Below are 19,014 nucleotides of genomic sequence, written 5' to 3' on the forward strand. Positions count from 1 at the left end.
TAGTAAGAGGAACCATTATGGACCATGTTGGATCTGGCAAACTTTGCATTTTGCGTTGATATTAAAAACATAACTGGTGGTTATTGTGAGCAGTGGAAACTCTTTTTGTGAGTTGCACACAAATCTCTTTTAAATGAAACATGATTCTCTTCCACAAGCCCTCAAACTGACACCAGAATATTATTTTATTGATTGGAACATCAGACTCAAATTAGCACCTTACAGAGTATTACCCTACCTATCCTGCATATTGAGACTGCATGTTGTAGCCAACTTTTCAATAATACCGGGTGATTCGTTTACACTTGGTAAATTCATCTCTCATTCAATCATATTTTGCAGACTACACATGCAACTTATGTGCAAAAGTTGGGATAAATTAATAACGCATTCTCTGTATAAATATATAAAAAATATAATTGTGTGAAAAGATTTAAAGAAATGTAAAAAACTGAGTGTCTAATGCTTAAACCACAAAAAATCCCATTATTTTTCAAAATACTTATTTTTCATGAAATCCTTTTTAACATGGGTGAAAAATGTCTTTTTTAACGATATAATCAGCTTCAACTCCAGCAGGATCATGTAGAAAAGAGAAAATATATACAATAAAAGTCTAAAAAATCTACTGGAGTTATATTTTTATAAAACGCTGTTAATTTATACCTACTTTTGCACATCAGTTTGGATTTTAAGCATAGCGGCACTTTTTTTGATCAAAATAGAGCTGCATTTTATTGAGCGCTGAAGGAGGTCTAGCTGACTTGTTGTCTTACACATGCAACTTGTAGTGATTGGCATTTAGATACCAATGGTATTAACATCCAGGGGTGGATGGTAAAGCAAATGAGTTTTGGGGGATTCTGCTTGCTTTGTGGATAGGGCATGTGTGATGTTGTAGACCAATAGGAAGCCGCTTTTGCATCCTAGTGGTCCATGTAGTCCATACTTGCCAACTCTCCCGGAATGTCCGGGAGACTCCCGAAATTCGGGTCGGTCTCACGAACTCCTTGTAGAGCAGGCAAGTCTATCGCATCCCGAACCTGCCTAGCCTAAATGACGCGATTCGGGGTGAATCGCGTCCTTTTGCCAGAGCCGTAACGAGGCCGGTGCGGGCGGTGCCGCCGCCCCGGGCGCAGTCCCAAGGGGGCGCAATGGCTGCCCGCACCTGCCTCTGTGTGAGGAGTGAAAAAAAATAAAAATTAAACAGACCTCAGATTCAGACTGCCGGCCGCCCGGCGCATCCAAAATGGCGGCCGGCACCCGGCTCCACCCCCTTCTGAACTCTGCCCTCTGCCTCATGACGTTGCTAGGCAACAGAGGAGCAGAGAACCAGAGAGGAGCCAGGCAGCGACGGCTAGACAGGAAGAAAGAGGAAAAAAGTAAGTTTAAAAGCAGGGGAAAGGGGATGTGTGTTGCTATTATGGAGGGAGGGGAGGGGGGGGGATGTGTGTTGCTATTATGGAGGGAGGGGAGGGGGGGGATGTGAGCTGCTATTATGGAGGGAGGGGAGGGGGGGGATGTGAGCTGCTATTATGGAGGGAGGGGAGGGGGGGATGTGAGCTGCTATTATGGAGGGGAGGGGGGGATGTGAGCTGCTATTATGGAGGGAGGTGGGCATGTGAGTTGCTATTATGGAGGGAGGGGGGCATGTAAGCTGCTATTATGGAGGGAGGGGATGTGAGCTGCTATTAAGGAGGGGGGATGTGAGCTGCTATTAGGGAGGGGGGGTGTGCTGCTATTATGAAGGGGAGGAATGTGTGCTGCATCTTGCTATTATGGAGGGGAGATGCTGCTATGCTTTATGAGGGAAGGGGGAGTATGCTGCCATAATGTGTGAGGGAAGGGGGGGATGTATTAATGTGTGATATGAGGGTAGGGAGGTTAGGTGTCTTAGTACATGGGTGGGAGGTAGGCTATTAATTTAATGGTGACGTTTAGGTGGGGGCTAATTATTTAATGGGTACTATTTTATTTGTGGGGTGCTGGTGGGTCAATTAAATTTATTGTTGGGGCTTTTTATTTTAATGGTAGGGTCTATTAATTTCAGGTTAGGTATTTATCTGTTTTGCAGTCACAAGAATGCTCTCTGTATAGTATGGCGGTCATAGGAATGCTCTCTGTATAGTATGGCAGTCATAGGAATGCTCTCTGTATAGTATGGCGGTCATAGGAATGCTCTCTGTATAGTATGGCGGTCATAGGAATGCTCTCTGTATAGTATGGCGGTCATAGGAATGCTTTCTGTATAGTATGGCGGTCATAGGAATGCTCTCTGTATTGTATGGCGGTCACAGGAATGCTCTCTGTATAGTATGGCGGTCACAGGAATGCTCTCTGTATTGTATGGTGGTCACAGGAATGCTCTCTGTATAGTATGGCGGTCATAGGAATGCTCTCTGTATTGTATGGTGGTCACAGGAATACTCTCTGTAAGGTATGGCGGACACTAGGAGGCTCTTTATATTGTATGTGTGTATGTGTGTGTGTATGTATGTATATATATATATATATATATATATATATATATATATATGGAAAGTCAAACAAGGATACGGCGCACAATGGTGTGTTACTAGGAATTTATCCCAGGTTCAGTGGGGAAATAATATAGTCAATGAATCAAAGTTCCACGTTTGCTGGACGGTCTTATAGGACCAAGGGTATAAGTCCAGTTTGCACATATAAAAGACAGAATGATATAGGCATAGGATTAGTAGAAGCAGTGTGTTAGTGATAGCCCATCACCATAGTATTACACACCCAAAGGAAATTATATCGCTTATCTGTATGATTAATCCAAAGACTGGAACACAGCTTAACAACCACTTCACTTTCAATATTATGTGGTCAGCATACTCAGCAACTGCAAGCCTGATCTCCAGTCAAAAACATCAGCATACTGTAAACATATCTTTCTTCCACTCAATGGGTAAGAAAAAAAGGAGATAATACACTATATGGTGTAGTATTTCAAGGTAACAGTATTTAATCAGGATATTAACATATAAAATGCACACTCACAAAGAGTAATAATAATGCAAGCTTATCTGAAATTCAGGTATCAGATATACCATGTCCTCAGGTACAGCAGGAACCTCCCACAGTCTTCCGCACAGGAGCGACTAATGGTGTGGTGACCCAAATACACAGGAACAGTTGGAAAGAAGCCTCTACGCGTTTCGTCCTCAAACAGGACTTCCTCAGGAGGTGATAAGTGTGGCCAATAACCAGAGGCTTATAGGGATCAGTCTCAAATCACAGCAAAATGGGATTTGAGACTGATCCCTATAAGTCGCTCCTGTGCGGAAGACTGTGGGAGGTTCCTGCTGTACCTGAGGACATGGTATATCTGATACCTGAATTTCAGATAAGCTTGCATTATTATTACTCTTTGTGAGTGTGCATTTTATATGTTAATATCCTGATTAAATACTGTTACCTTGAAATACTACACCATATAGTGTATTATCTCCTTTTTTTCTTACCCATTGAGTGGAAGAAAGATATGTTTACAGTATGCTGATGTTTTTGACTGGAGATCAGGCTTGCAGTTGCTGAGTATGCTGACCACATAATATTGAAAGTGAAGTGGTTGTTAAGCTGTGTTCCAGTCTTTGGATTAATCATACAGATAAGCGATATAATTTCCTTTGGGTGTGTAATACTATGGTGATGGGCTATCACTAACACACTGCTTCTACTAATCCTATGCCTATATCATTCTGTCTTTTATATGTGCAAACTGGACTTATACCCTTGGTCCTATAAGACCGTCCAGCAAACGTGGAACTTTGATTCATTGACTATATTATTTCCCCACTGAACCTGGGATAAATTCCTAGTAACACACCATTGTGCGCCGTATCCTTGTTTGACTTTCCATTTGACTCTGGACTTACCCACCTATTATAAGGAAGGCTGCCTCCATATGTGGAAGAGGTGTATGTGTGGACTTTCTCTATACTAACTTTATACAATACTGCTGTGAGCGCCATTGTTTATTACGTTTTTGGATATATATATATATATATATATTCATTTCGTGCGATGGTGATAAGGGGGCACGATGGGATAAAGTTGGCTCCATGGCACGGTGTGATAAAGGAGAAACTGTGATGAAGGGGCAGTGTGATACAGATGGTACTGTTACATTTGTTTTAATTTGTTTCAGTGAGTTTTATTTCAATAACCAATTCATTTGTTATACAGCTAGCATGTGATAGCTGCATTTAAAGTACTTTGATCTATGGAGGCTCATTACATAAAGATCCTTACAAAGCCAGACCGTGGAGAATGGGGAGGGAGGTGGTTTCAGTGCGGTCTAGAACTTGTAAAGAGCTAGCTACGCCCCCCACAGTAGGTTGACCACGCCCACTCGACAATTGACACTCCCACTTAGATGGGGGGCGCCGCTTCCCTATCTCGCCCAGGGCACTAAAATGGCTAGTTACGGCACTGCCTTTTGCCCCCTGCGCCTCGCGACAACACGGCATTTCCATCCCAGGGCGGGGCCAAAATGACGCATTTGGCCGCACCCTGCCACCTCCCACCCTCTAGTCACGCCCCTCTCCCGGAATACACTTGCCGAAAGTTGGCAAGTATGATGTAGTCACCCATCACCCCCACCGCAGTAATAGACAAACTCAATTGGTTAACATTATTCACCAGGCAAACATGCTAGGGACTGTGGGCTGCACAAGGAAACTGTTTCAGTGTGCCGTTCCTGAATAATTTGGTAAAAAACATAAGTGGGAAATACTGTAGATTATTATAACACTAAAATTTAATGAAGAGAGTTAAGTGCAATAAAAACAGGAATCAATATAGCAAAGACACTGCATTAGTAACATCTACCTATGAGCAATTTGCCCTGAGAACAGCCTGAATATGTCGGGGGAATGACCAGAATGGCAGAAAGTGCGGCACAGGAAAACTGACTAATGTCCAAGGTTTCCTGTGGTTGTTGTAAATTAGATGGTGGTAGCTCTTTAGTCCAACAGCTTGTTCCATCTCATCCCACACTTGCTTACTGGATTGAGATGTGGTGACCGGCGGTCACTGCATTCAGCAGAATTCACTGTCATATTTCTGGAATTCCAAAACCTGCTTTTCCAGCAAACGTTTGTTCTTATCATTTAGCGTGTGCAATCACAGAATTTCTGCATGTAGAAAGGTAAACACTGACCTGCATAACAGAAACAGCTATAGCCTTTGATTCCTTCCAGACATGTGGCGTTATTCAGACAAGGGTTTGAGGCGCACTCCAGGATATCTGTTTCACACAAGTCCCCTACAAACCCTGTGTCACTGCAATTACAATGGAACCTGAAATATTGAACCAAAATCAGCAATGTACCAGCATCAAACAGCAGTCTTTATACAATCCAGTGGTAGGTAAAACATTACATTGCATACTGCACAAAACATGCGCTGCTAGTGAGGCTTTAGGGAGGTTTGAGAGCCTCTGATGGACACTGACGTTTAGCAGTGTCCAGGACTGTGGTCCTGATGCAGAGTTGTACTTAGTGTAAATCGATCCAATTTGTACTGTGCATGCTCACAAGCAGAATTTACGGATAAGCACCAATGCAGAGTTGCTCGCATCTGACACTTGTTGCCAGCATGGGGTCTCCCATCTACTAACCAATACAGAGAGGCTTTCTCATGCTCTGACCAATTAGATTGAAGCTACACTGTATTGATTAGAATGTGACAGACAGCTAGCATTGTGGCTTCTTGCTGAACATATCATGTGCATCCTATATGGTTTTCCCCCCACAGGATTTAGATCAGTAATAATTTGCTGAACAAGGGTGCGTGGTGATGTTTTTATTTGTTATAAAGGACTTTTTACACAGTGTGTATGTTTGTGTTTATTTCACTGTATTCTCTTAAATGTGCGCTACAGGTCTCTAGTACTACAAGTGCCAGCATGCTCTGGCAGCCATGGGTATGTTGGCACTTGTAGCTCTACAAGTGATAGCATACCCAAACACTATAGGCATGTAATGGTTATTATCATGTGTGTGCGCCCTCGCTACATCTCCGCCAGACAGCCACGCAGCAGCATATATGGAGCAAAGACCACTCTTTCCTCCATATGTACATACAATTTCTAACTCCTTTCTAAACCTCACAATGAGAAAATAGTTAAAGCAACAATAACATGAAAAAATGAAATTGATAATGAAAATAAATAAAATAGTTCACTTATTAATTATTCACTCATCAACTTATCTTACTTATTCTTTCAATGATAATTCACGCCAGGCAACAAATGGGTCACCATTACCAGTAAAGTGTAAAGGCAAAGTTAGATCAGACAACCTGTTAATGGCATCCACGCAAACACCTTGGTTCTGACATGGGTGACTTTGGCACTCGTCAATATCTTCCTGGCAGATTTCGCCTTTGTACCCTGCTGGACATTCACATGAGAAGTGGCCAACGTGGTCCCAGCACGTGGCTCCATTCTGGCAGGGGTTTGACTGACACTCATCTATCTCTGTTTCACAATTGACACCTTCAGATGAAGAAAACATTATAGTGTTAAGCAGGTTGTTACTAAATAGTTGCAGCATCAGTACAAAATAGATTAAATGTATTTGTCTGAGTCTTAACAATACAGTAATGCTCAAATATTTCTTTGCAAATAATGTTTTTGATGGTAAGGATATAATGAGCATGGAGTTTACATATGCTGACACTAGGTGGCAGTATAATGCTAGCTATGCACTTGATCTTTCTACTCATTCATAGTAAATCTGTTTAAATAGTGAAGGAAATGTAAGATGTGCAAGAACAATACAAAAATAAGCTCCCCATTTCCCCCCTACATTATTTTCTATTATATAGATGCTTCTAAAGTACATTTATTTTCCTTGGATTTTATACTGACTGAGATGGGACTGTGGGCTCTATCTGCTCTCTAGGTGAAAGGTGTCTTGTCTTAAAGCAGCGATGGACAGAGACAGCTGTCATTGATGTGATGTAAGTATTATTTTAGGGATTAGGGTTAGGGATAACCCTAACCTCAACTCCTAATCCTAATATCCCAACACAACAACTCGTCCCAGAAAGACATCTGCATCCTGGTAAGTAGGTTTTTTTTCAAGTCGCTCTACTAGGTATTTAGTCTCCTCCTGTCGTCTTCTTCTGTCGGGGTAATCAGTACCAATAATAGGTACTACACCCGGTTAGCTATTCCTTTTTAGTCAACTTTATTAGGCTACTTTCACAGAGCACTGTGGCTTAAAAGAGGGCTCCACCCAACGTCAAGCATTGAATTTTGGATGTACAAAGAGTTAAAATAAAAAGCAAAAGTTTATAGCTGCTATAACTCCTAACAGGTTAATAGGAAGTTCACAACAACTGATCAGATGGTTTCACAAAGGCCGAATGGTAGGAGAAGAGCGATATGAGGTGTGGGACTAATGAGGACCCTGGCGGGTCTGGACAGCAAAGTATAGCAGTAAGTATAGTTTCAGTTTGTGTTTCAACTATTGGTTCTCCACCCAAAAGCAAAATGTTTAGTTTTAGATTGACTGATTAAATACTTGTTTTACCCTTCTAATGTGATAAACAGCATAGTCATTGAGCTTTCAGAGCTCCCCTACTCGGAAGTTAAGTATGAATTAGACTTGAAGGCACAATTTGAGCCATAACAAACACCCCACTAACTAAACAGGTTCCCTAAATATGCCGTGGTGGGTGGAGTGTGATCATGCAAATAGCGTCATCAATCTGGGCTCTGCCAACTGCTTCTCCTTCTGGTCTGGCTTCAGGGAGATTGCCAGACTTTCTTGGGAGTCAAAGAAGCGCACAAATTTAGGAGTCTCCTGGGCATTTCTGGAGAGTCTGCTAATACGCTATAGATGCTGTGAAACATTCACATATGACAGCTTCTCATTTTGTGTTTTAATTACACTAATATCCAGTGCACACAACTGCAGGAAATCTTTTTGGCTCTCCTAGGCAGGGGTTAGACATAGATCCACAAATGACTTGGTGGAGATACACACTGGTCCATTAATAGACAGCCTCTTTCACATCCATTGGAGCTCACTTATGAAGAACAGAGCCATAGCTAAGCATTCTAGTGCCCTGTACAAGAAAGAATAATGGCATCTCCCCAAGTGGGATCAAAGTGCTGTTGTGTCGCCTGAACCCACTGATGGGCTGTGCATCGGGCATGGTTGGTCTTTTACACTTTCTAGGCCAAAGTTTCCACCTTATGGCTGCAAAAGAAAATGGCCAATCACAAGTAGTGTCCCATGCTAGCTGCTTGTGATTGACTGGCTGGTAATGGAGTGTCCCGGGGCTTTAATCATTCAACCTTAGTCATTTGTAGGGAGTGAGAGTGGTTCAGATATATACTGTGACGGGTCAAGAAAGAAAAGAAGATTTTAAATTTAATAACGGTAGTGAGTTAGTATTTTGGGGAGACTTTAATTTAATTAAAGTGTATTTGAAAATGTGGTTTATTTGTAAAAAATATTGGTGTAGCGGACTTGGGGACTAATGCACACTTTATGCTCACTTTATACTGATTCTGTGTTATAGAAATGGCACTGCTGCAGCTACATATAAGTGTAGTGTATAGTTAATTGTAATCTCACATGTCCTATGTTTCCACAAACATTAGAAACTAACATATAGGGGCCTATTAACCGCTGGTAGAGATAGTCCTCATTTATCTGACCCAACAAAGTACCACTCAACTCTCCGGTGATGTTTTCTTAGTAAATTGCAGCAATAATTGATTTTCTATTTCTGTGATAAGTGGTGATAGAAAACTGTGTTATCACTGCAGATTAATAAATAGGGATCACTGTCCTCATCTTTTGTTTTTATCTTTTCTTCATGCCGGACATCATTCTCTATGAAGTCAGTGACAGACAATAAAAGTAAACTGGAAATTTGTGCTTCACAATGAATTAATTAGAGGGAGTGAGCAGATGAACCTGTGATTAGCACAGCGGAAGTCGTGTTTTGTGCCAGCCAGTGTGCTGTAAAAATATGCCAGTTTGTATCACAATGTAAATAGTTTATATTTGTACACCTATATAGGAAATTGTGTTGATGACAAAGACCGAAAAAGTTTTCGTTTTACACCAGTCAGTGCATTTAATCAAGTACAGCGGTTGATGTTACATTTGTACATCTATATAGGTATTATCGCCAAAGTTACACTTACATGGGGTTAATGACACTACAGAAAACAATTGTGTTTTGTGCTGGTGAGTGTGTTGTTGTGAGAGTGTAAAATGTGTAATAAAAAAATTGAAAAGATAAATCCGGCAGGTACTTTACTTAGCTATAAACCTTAGGTTTCCGACAGTGAGATTACAGGTGTTCAGGGGGGGATGAATTTTATAAACACTTTTAACTTTGGCAGCGCTACAGTTAATAGTCCTTATAAGACAGACCCCTAGGCTTTTTATTTTAGGTTTTGTATTAACAGTTGTATCTCATCCTAGAGCCAGGTGGTCACATCGCCCCCTTAAGACCAGCAAATCTCACTGTCGGAAACTTAAGTGGAGTGAATTAAAGTTCAGGCATTCACTCGTGACACAAATGTTTCCTTTCACTTTCCAGTCTACATTTATTACATGTCGCCATAACAACGATCAGCATTTCAGTGTCTGAATCTCTCTTGTCGGAATTCGCCTCTTCGGAAAGTCGTACCCCACCCCTAAAAGTCACACCTCCCAACGTTTCCATAATGTTATTCTGGACAGTGTGTGGTCCGGTGCAGCATGACTCTTAAAAAAGATGTAGCCAATCACGCAGGGGTGTGGCTAGCGCTTATATTGGGACAGTTGGGGGGGTATGCTATATCCATGTAATATTTGTTAACGCTTGTTGATTGGCTTCTTCATGTTAAATACACTGTGATTTCCCTGATTCCATTGTAATTATTTACCATTTCTTTGGCAAATCGGACATCTCTAGCCCTTACTTCCAAAGGCTATTTTAGAAACATTACAGGGTTTAAGGTTGCCAGGTCAGTCATTTACAAATGGACACTTAAGCAACATACATGTTGAGTGGCTGCACTGGGATTAGTCCAGCTCTTAAATACTCTATACACCATGTTAACGTGATGTCTTGCAGTTTCCAAGCCAAGTTGTATAAATTCTGCTGTGAATTCTACCAATACTAATTAATTTTACTGACTGCGTGTACTAAGCTAAAGGAAATCTGACAGCAGGGTAAATGTATACAGGACTAATATCATGTCAAAGCAAAGTATCATGAAATGGACAGTCTCCAACAAGGAGAATCTCCCATGATGCTCAGCAGGAATTATATGCATAATGCAAGTATTGGGGTAAAAAAAACTAGTATTCAATCTTTGTTTCGTCTGCAGAGCCAAAAAATAATTTTGTCAGCTCAGAATGTGTCCATGCCAGGGGGGTGGATATATGCACCTTTTTGGAAATATAAAATGCCTAAATGGACTGTAATCTTTTGGGTCAAAAATAAATAAATTTGTTTTTCAGTTGAAGCATTTGAATAGACCCACTGTTTTTGTTTTGTTTTTAACAATATACATTCATAATGATAGATAAGTGTGTGATCTATTGTCTGTAAAATAATAAATTTAGACTAACATGCTAAAAAAATGAATGCCTGATCTCATCTAAAACAAATATATAAAATTTACGAGACTTTAATAGACTGTAACATAAAGAAATGAATCAGTTAAGCCATTGCAAAAATTTTAAAAAATCACAAAAAGCTGTCCGTCATTAACGTGCCAATTACCTCTGGTCATGAAAGGGTTAAATGGCTATTATAAATGTATATTGGCCACGGGCAGTATTGCTTACAGGCAGTACTGGCCATGAGCAGGGAGACTTAGCGATTTGCCGGGTCAGTCTCCAAGGATACATTCAATGATGACCCAGCTAGCTGGTTTACGCAGGATCAGTTCCACGTTTATTAAAAATAGATTAAATAAAAGATGGAAACATAGAAAACAAGTATTATTTTAAAATATTTTCCAATTAAATAATATACTAATTAAATGATAAAGCATTTGTTTTTCATTGAATATCTCCTGCTATCGCCATCCTGAGACGGCGATACCAGAAGAAGACATTTCCAGAAAAATTCGAAATGTTAAAATATTTTTTTTCCATGTATAACTGAAGTTAGGGGTGAAGTTATTAATATGTTTTCTAGTATTTTTGAAAAACAGATGTTATAAATCAACTCATAAATAATTGTTTTCTTTTCGATATAGCTGTACTATCTGCTTGAAATTGTGTGTTGTTTTCAGCACTTTTTTATAAGGATGCCATGAGATTATTGATATTGTTCTAGAACACGGTGTCTGGCCTGTAAGACTAGACCTATGGATCAATAGTCATGGTGAAGTTGTATATAAGTGGGCACTTGCTTAGCATCTTCTGACCAGTAATAAAGTCATTCCTAGTTTGTAGTGAATATGTTGAGCAACAAATTTCTCTGCAATGTCTCTACATCTGCTTGTCTAATTGGATTATGTTAGTTTTGTAACAAGCTGTGGGAGTCTGGGGGTCTCGTTTTAAGCTGCTAGACTCACATGTTACATACCTAGTGAAATGATGGATTGCTAAAATAATTCCTTAGCTGTGCACCTCACATCCTCACACTCATCTATAACTGACTATACTCAGTGCCTAACAGTACCAGTCTGCGGTCTGTAGCTGATGGGAGGTAGCCAAGAACTAAACCGAGGCCTGGATTTCAAACTGGGTGTTTAACATATTAAAAAGTTTGCATTAATGTTGCCATTATGCACTTTTCAAGAGCAGAGTATATAGACTGTCACATACAAAACAGAGCACCGAAATACTATAGTAGGGAATTTAGGGATATTACGTAAAGAGAATCTAGTGGCAAAATTATGAATATGGCAGACTATTTGCTTGCCTTTGCCAAAAATCCATTTTGACAAAACAACTCTTTGTCATGGGAGTAACCTTGTTTCTGTTTTGGAAAATAGGTACAGGCAATGCATTCACTATAAGCCAACATTGAGTTTTTGTCCTCCGGGACAAAAGCTCAAAACTCAACAGTGGGCAGGATTCGGGAGAATTGCCTGCTCTGCCGGGAGTCTGGGAGACCTACCTGAAAATCTGGAATTTCCCGGACATTCCAGGAGAGTGGGCAAGTATGAGCATGACTGAAAATAAAGTCTGAATTCAGTAACTATACAGCAATCTGGAGTATATATCCTCAGTCTATTTCTTTAGAAACTGTGGTGCTCCGAGCTGATTGGTGTACATCAACCCTGAGTATTGTATACCCATTTCAAGTCAGTCTTTCTATTCGTAGATGCAAGTTAGTTCATTATGATAGACAGGAACAGGTTACATGGTGCACAATATATCAGGGGAGCTCCTCTGCTTCCTCAGGTACATGTTAATTAACATACTAGTGATATGTAAGTATTTATATAGTGATGTGAATTTAAACATCAATTATCTCTCTTCATTTAAAGTGTGAGTTACAAATGTTATAATTTTCTGCATCAAGTGGTGTCCCCTACAGGGCTGCCTGCCAGCCTCATATAGCGGATATAAATATATTTGAATAGTCTTTTTCTTATGAAACAGTGGTGCTCTGAGCTGTTGTCATGTACCTGAAGCCTTTCTACTGCATAAACTTCAAACTGCTGTCGGCTCTGGTAACACATGTCACAGCAGGTGACATGTCTTTCTGTTCGCACATATCTAGCTTATTATCATTGAGAAGTACAGGTTACATGGTGCACAATTTTTGGGGGCATTCTTCCCCCCTTCCTCAGGTGCCAGATAATTAACAAACTTGAGGATATTTACAACAATCAGCCACAACATTAAAACCACTGACAAGTAAAGTGAATTACATTGATTATCTTGTTACACTAGCACCTGTCAAAGGGGGGGATATATTAGGCAGCAAGTGAACAGTCTGTTCTTGAAGCTGGGGAAGCATAAGGACCTGAGCAACTTTGACAAGGGCCAAATTGTGATGGCTTAACGACTGGGTCAGAGCATTTTCAAAATGGCAGGTCTTGTGTGGTGTTCCCGGTATGCAGTGGCAAGTACCTACCAAAAGGAAGGACAACCGGTGAACCCACGAGACAGTGTCAAGGGCGCCCAAGGCTCATTGATCCATGTGGAAAGCAAATGCTAGTCTGTCTGGTCCAATCCCAGAGAAGAGCTGCTGTAGCATAAATTGCTAAAAAATGAATGCTGGCAATAATAGAAAGGCGTCAGAACTCACAGTGTATTGCAGCTTTCTGCGAAGCCGCAGATTGGACAGAAATCCCATGCTGACCCCTGTCCACCGCCAAAAGTGCCTACAATGGGCATGTGAGCACCAGAACTGGACCATGGAGCAATGGAAGGAGTTGGCCTGGTCTGAAGAATCATGTTTTCTTTTACATTATGTGGACGCCAGGGTCCATGTGCTTCTTTTACCTGGGGAAGAGATGGGACCAGGATGTGATGCTCTGGGCAATGTTCTGCTGGGAAACTTTGGGTCCTGGCATTCATGTGGATGTTACTTTGACATGTACCACCTACCTAAACATTGTTGCATACCACGTATACCTATTCCCTGATGGCAGTGGCCTTTTTCAGCAGGATTATGCGCCCTGCCACACTGCAAAAATTGTTCAGGAATGGTTTGAGGAACATGACAAAGAGTTCATAGTATTGACTTGTCCTCAAGTGGTGTCCCCTACAGGGTTGACTGCTGTCCTCATATCACTGGATAAATATAGATTTAAATACATCTACATTGTAAACAATACTTCAAACTATATGTATATTGAAGCTGGTAAATGCAAACAATCCCTGCAGCGATGAAATCTATCATTCAGGCTTGCAAGGTGTCATAAATACATCTAACCAATATTGTGTTCTTACTCATATTATATGAATACTTAAACTACTGTGATAATTTAAAACCATATTAAAATATTCATTAAGGTAATTAGAGGCCTCTTTATTAACCTTATTAACAGAGGTTTTAATAATGGTAAATCTCCATAAATTTGCAGTTGTCAGGGACCACAGCATTTTAAAGTAATATATTTATATAAACTAAAAAAAAGATTGAAACCTAACCGGCTTTAGGTAAAAAATAGTATAATATATAAAACAAAACTGTATGGTCACGGATCATCATACATAAATATAAAACTTATTAATGACAAGTACAAAAAATAACACAACTAACCAGCTTTGAAATGATAGTGCACACAAAGCATATCATGCACTATCATTTCAAAGCTGGTTAGTTGTGTTATATTTTGTACTTGTCATTAATAAATTTTATATTTATGTATGATGATCCGTAACCATACAGTTTTGTTTTATATATTATACTATTTTTTACCTAAAGCCGGTTAGGTTTCTAGCGCTGCAATCTTTTTTTAGTTTATCGGATTTTATACAGATGATTTGCAGCCACCTTGGTTATTGCAGCAGCTTGACCTTTTGGCTAATTGTTGTTTGTGCTATTAATATTTTTATTTAGGCGCCACATCAAAGGGTTGTTGTATTGTTAATTTATTTATATGTCTTTAAATTATCACAATGGTTTAGGTATTTTTATACTAAGATTAAGAACAAGACATTGATGTGATGTATTCACAATACATTGTAAGCCTGGATCTTAGGGTCATCGCTGCAGGGATTGATTGCAATTACTTCATTTCTCACTTTCTTTGATTGATAAAGTTAAGTTTACAATATAGGTCTATTTTAATGTATATTTATCCAGTGATATGAGGCTGGCCAGCAACCCTGTAAGGGATACAATTTGATACAGATAATTATAATATTTGTATGTCACACTTTGAAAGAAGGTTTATGATTTAATGTTTAATTTCACTTGACTATATAAATATCAACGTCACTAGTTTGTTAATTACCGGAGAAAGAGGAGTGGGGGCCCCTATCCCCAAACTGTTGTGTATCATGTAACCTGTTCTTGTCAATGATAATTAGCTTCTATGGGGGAATAGAAACACTACCTGTCGTGAGGTGACAGCCTTCTGAAGTAAATAGTCTGGACAGATGTTGTTCTGAGGTACAATTAAACAATAACTGTGATAATTAATGCAATTCTTTAAACAGCATAGAGACAGGTAGATTTATGGGGGAGTCATAGAGTGGATACAGGGTAAAGAAGAGCTGCTTTTCATGTGCCACCCTGCTACAGATCAGATACCTCATACTTGCCTACTCTCCCGGAATTTAGGCATCCTCCAGGAGGTGATGGAGGCAGGCTTAATGACGTGATTTCGCATCACTAAGCCCCACCCCATGCAATGAAATGCTGTGAATTTCGGCTCTTCCTAGCAGGGGGCTACACAATGGCGTCACCTCACCCCCTCCCATTCCATGTCACATGACTTCTCCAAGTTCTCCCGGAGGAGAATTTTAAAAAGTAGGCGAGCATGATATACCTTTCCAGATGTATCATGTTATAGGTTTCATCACACTTGCCTACTCTCCCGGAATTCCCGGGAGGCTCTCAAATTTCGGGGAGTCCTCCCAGACTCCTGGAAGAGTAGGCAAAGCACCCGGATTCGCCAAAATTTCGAAATTTTATAGTGGGGCAGAGCTATGGTGATGCAACGACGTCACCACACCCCCTCCTACTCCCTGCCACATGACTTCTCCCCCTGGATCTCCCGGGGGTGATGTTTTGAAAGTTGGCATGTATGGGTTTCATTAAGGCAGCAGGTTAGGGATAAGTTTACTTTATGTATGTCGGTTATACCCTTTGATGTTACTAAAGGTGTTCAGCGGTGTTAATGTGGATGTTAAGCCACAACGCTTTTGTAACTTATAGATGATAACAACAGATGAATGCAGTTACTCACAGTTGCTTGTAGTACAGCAGTATTCAGCAGTAACAACAGTTGCAGCAATCAGGTAATACAGATTATATGCAGTACACACTTGTATATAGCTGGTATGCAGATGCACTCTTATGTTTGATGCAGGATTAACACACTGCACTACTGTGCAGGTACTTGTGGCAGCTTATTGTAGACACAGACTCTCTAATATAGTCAGGGGAACCTCCGGTTATAGTTGTGATACGTTTGAGGGCTTTATATTATTGTGGGCACGCAGCTCTCTAAGCTGTGACTGTCCCCTTCAGCTCTCTAAGCTGCGCATGCCCAGACCACCGATTTTGGAGGTCTGGGCATGAGCAGTAGCGCAAATCGGACATTGGAGTCCTGCCCCACATCCTGTTTCCTCCTAGACCATCGGGGATTACAGCAGTTGCCATGGAAACGCAGCAATACACAGAAGACAGAGCGAAAGCGCTCCTGCACACTAACACCCCCCCCCCCCTCGCTTAGCAATGTCTCCTGTCACAAGTAAAAACAATTTGACTTTATCAAGCATTACATTTTTCAATAAAGTCTCTTTTTCCTGTAACAAGAAATCAAGGTTTAATAAAGAATGCAAATTATCAATTCTTGGAATTCTTTTGATTTTAGTCCAATGTCTTTCCTGAAGATTGATTGTAGATTGACTCACACGATTCACATAACTTGTGACGTCTGGTTGAGTCTTAATACTTGCAAACATTAAGCTTCCAACAGCATTTCTGGTGGGGGGTTTTCTCATTTCCTCGTTCTCTTCGCTGCTTGTTGGTGACATTTCCTTTGTAATTTTTAAGCTTTTATCCACAGGTGTATTAGCTGGCTTTGTGTCAAACATCCTATACTTCGTAAGTATATTTTCAATGTATGTCTGTTGATCAATTGTAACAGTTCCATCATTCAAATTTTGCATGACCCTCATGCCTAACAGCTTGTTTGCAGGACCTAGAGCTTTTAATTTCAAATTCTGTTTCAATAGGTGTTTGGTACTGGTGATGTGTCTCTCTTGTCCTGCTAGCAACAGATCATCAACTTACACAACTACCAAGAACATCTTTTCCTCTATGGTTTTGTGATACAGACAATGATCAGTCTCTGACCTATTAAAGTCCATGTCTACAGCATCAAGTTTTATCCACCACTCTGTTTAAGTCCATAAAATGACTTCTTCAGGAGGCAGACTTTACCTTCTTGGTAGACACCCTCATTGTAGTGTTCAGGTGGCTCCATGTAAATCTCCTCTACCAATACTCCATTCAAGGATGCAGAGTCAAAGTCAAACTGATACAACATATCATGGATAGTGGAGATGGCAATCACTAACCGCAGGGTGCTGTATCTGGCAACAGGCAAGAAGATCTCTCTGTAATCGATCCCGGTCTTTTGTGTGTAGCCCTTGGCAACAAGGCAGGCTTTATAGAGTGTGATGGTACTGTGTGCATTCACTTTCTCACAAAAGACCCACTTGTTATTGATCGTTTTGCTCTTACTCGGCCTGTTAACTACAGTCCATGTATGATTTTCATCCAGAGCTTTTAACTCTGTATCAATGGCCGTTTTGCACTGTTCCCAGTCGTTGCTTGATTTTGCCTCTTCAATGTTTTGCGGTTTACAAAAGGCTAGATTAGTGTATTCCTCGCTATATCTCAAACAATTTAGGTGTATGATCATACATTCAGGGGCGTGGCTAGCCAAACGGCGGTACAAAAATTTTGGGAGGTGTGGTCATGCATTTGGGGGCGTGGCAAACGTGCCATTGGGGCGTGGCTAACATAAAAACCACTAGGCTCTCAATTCGCCGGAGCGTCACATATGTTCAAGCACTCCTGACTTTCAGGACATCTACCACCACAGTGTAGTATACAAACAATGCAGTGTGTACACAAACAGTTCAGTCTTGGCCTACACCTTACATTGGGCACAACATTCACCAAAAATTGGTATTGTCCCTACTAGAATCACAACATTTCACACACTGTGCTGCTCTCTCCTACCTGTTCTTCTCACTTTCTCCACCTGTGGCTGCTGGTTTCTTTAGTTGTGGCTTGTCCGGATCCAGGAATGTTGAAGGACCTATTTTGAAAAAAAAATGGCTACATTTAGAAAATTACAGCCAGCCCCGGCGTTAAATCAATAGCACCCACAATTAATAATTAGGCCTTCCTCCAGCCCCAACATTAAAATAATACTATTCACATTTAATAAATAAACTTCCTGCAAACAGCCCCAGCAGTACCTATTTCTTGCAACCATCACTGCCATTAAATAATTCAGTCACATTTAATAAATAGACCTCATTCTCCCTAAACTCACCCCAACATTCAATAGCCCCCAAAACTTTTTTTCTCCTCTGTTCCTCTCTCCTTTTTTTCCTCCACTGTTCCTCTTTCCCACTTTTTTTCCTCCTCTGTTCCTCTTTCCCACTATTTTTCCCTCCACTCTTCCTCTTTCCTACTTTTTTTTCTCATCTGTTCCTCTCTCCTTTTTTTCCTCCACTGTTCCTCTTTCCCACATTTTTTTCTCCTCTGTTCCTCTCTCCTTTTTTTTCTCCTCTGTTCCTCTTTCCCACTTTTTTTCCTCATCTGTTCCTCTTTCCCACTTTTTTTTCTCCTCTGTTCCTCTTTCCCACTATTTTTTCCTCCACTCTTCCTCTTTCCTACTTTTTTTTCTCATCTGTTCCTCTCTCCTTTTTTTCCTCCACTGTTCCTCTTTCCCACATTTTTTTCTCCTCTGTTCCTCTTTCCCACTTTTTTTCCTCATCTGTTCCTCTTTCCCACTTTTTTTTCTCCTCTGTTCCTCTTTCCCACTATTTTTTCCTCCACTCTTCCTCTTTCCTACTTTTTTTCTCATCTGTTCCTCTCTCCCACTTTTTTTCCCTCCTCTGTTCCTCTTTCCCACTTTTTTTCCTCCTTTGTTCCTCTCTCCCACTTTTTTTTTCCTCCTCTGTTCCTCTTTCCCACTTTTTTTTCTCCTCTGTTCCTCTCTCCTTTTTTTTCTCCTCTGTTCCTCTTTCCCACTTTTTTTTTAATTCCTCTGTGGCTCTCTGCTTTTTTTCCCTCCTCTGTTTTTCTCTCCCCTTTCTTTATAGTACTGTCCATCTCTGTTTTCCTCCCCTTGCCTCT

The 19,014-nt window shown here is 40.5% G+C and overlaps 1 protein-coding gene across 2 annotated transcripts in view; it reads right to left on the bottom strand.

Moving 5' to 3' along the window:
* The window catches only part of CRB2 (crumbs cell polarity complex component 2), a 109,101-nt gene that overhangs the window by 46,171 nt on the left and 43,916 nt on the right, over window positions 1-19,014 (bottom strand). For both annotated transcript variants that reach the window (XM_075184733.1, XM_075184732.1), the window contains exons 3-4: window positions 6,331-6,526; window positions 5,189-5,328 (exon numbers count right to left, since the gene is read on the bottom strand). In XM_075184733.1, the coding sequence (XP_075040834.1) occupies window positions 5,189-5,328; window positions 6,331-6,526 (336 nt within the window). The remainder of the gene's footprint in view (window positions 1-5,188; window positions 5,329-6,330; window positions 6,527-19,014) is intronic.

Source organism: Mixophyes fleayi, chromosome 9 (assembly GCF_038048845.1).
Source record: "Mixophyes fleayi isolate aMixFle1 chromosome 9, aMixFle1.hap1, whole genome shotgun sequence".
NCBI classification, from domain to species: domain Eukaryota; kingdom Metazoa; phylum Chordata; class Amphibia; order Anura; family Limnodynastidae; genus Mixophyes; species Mixophyes fleayi.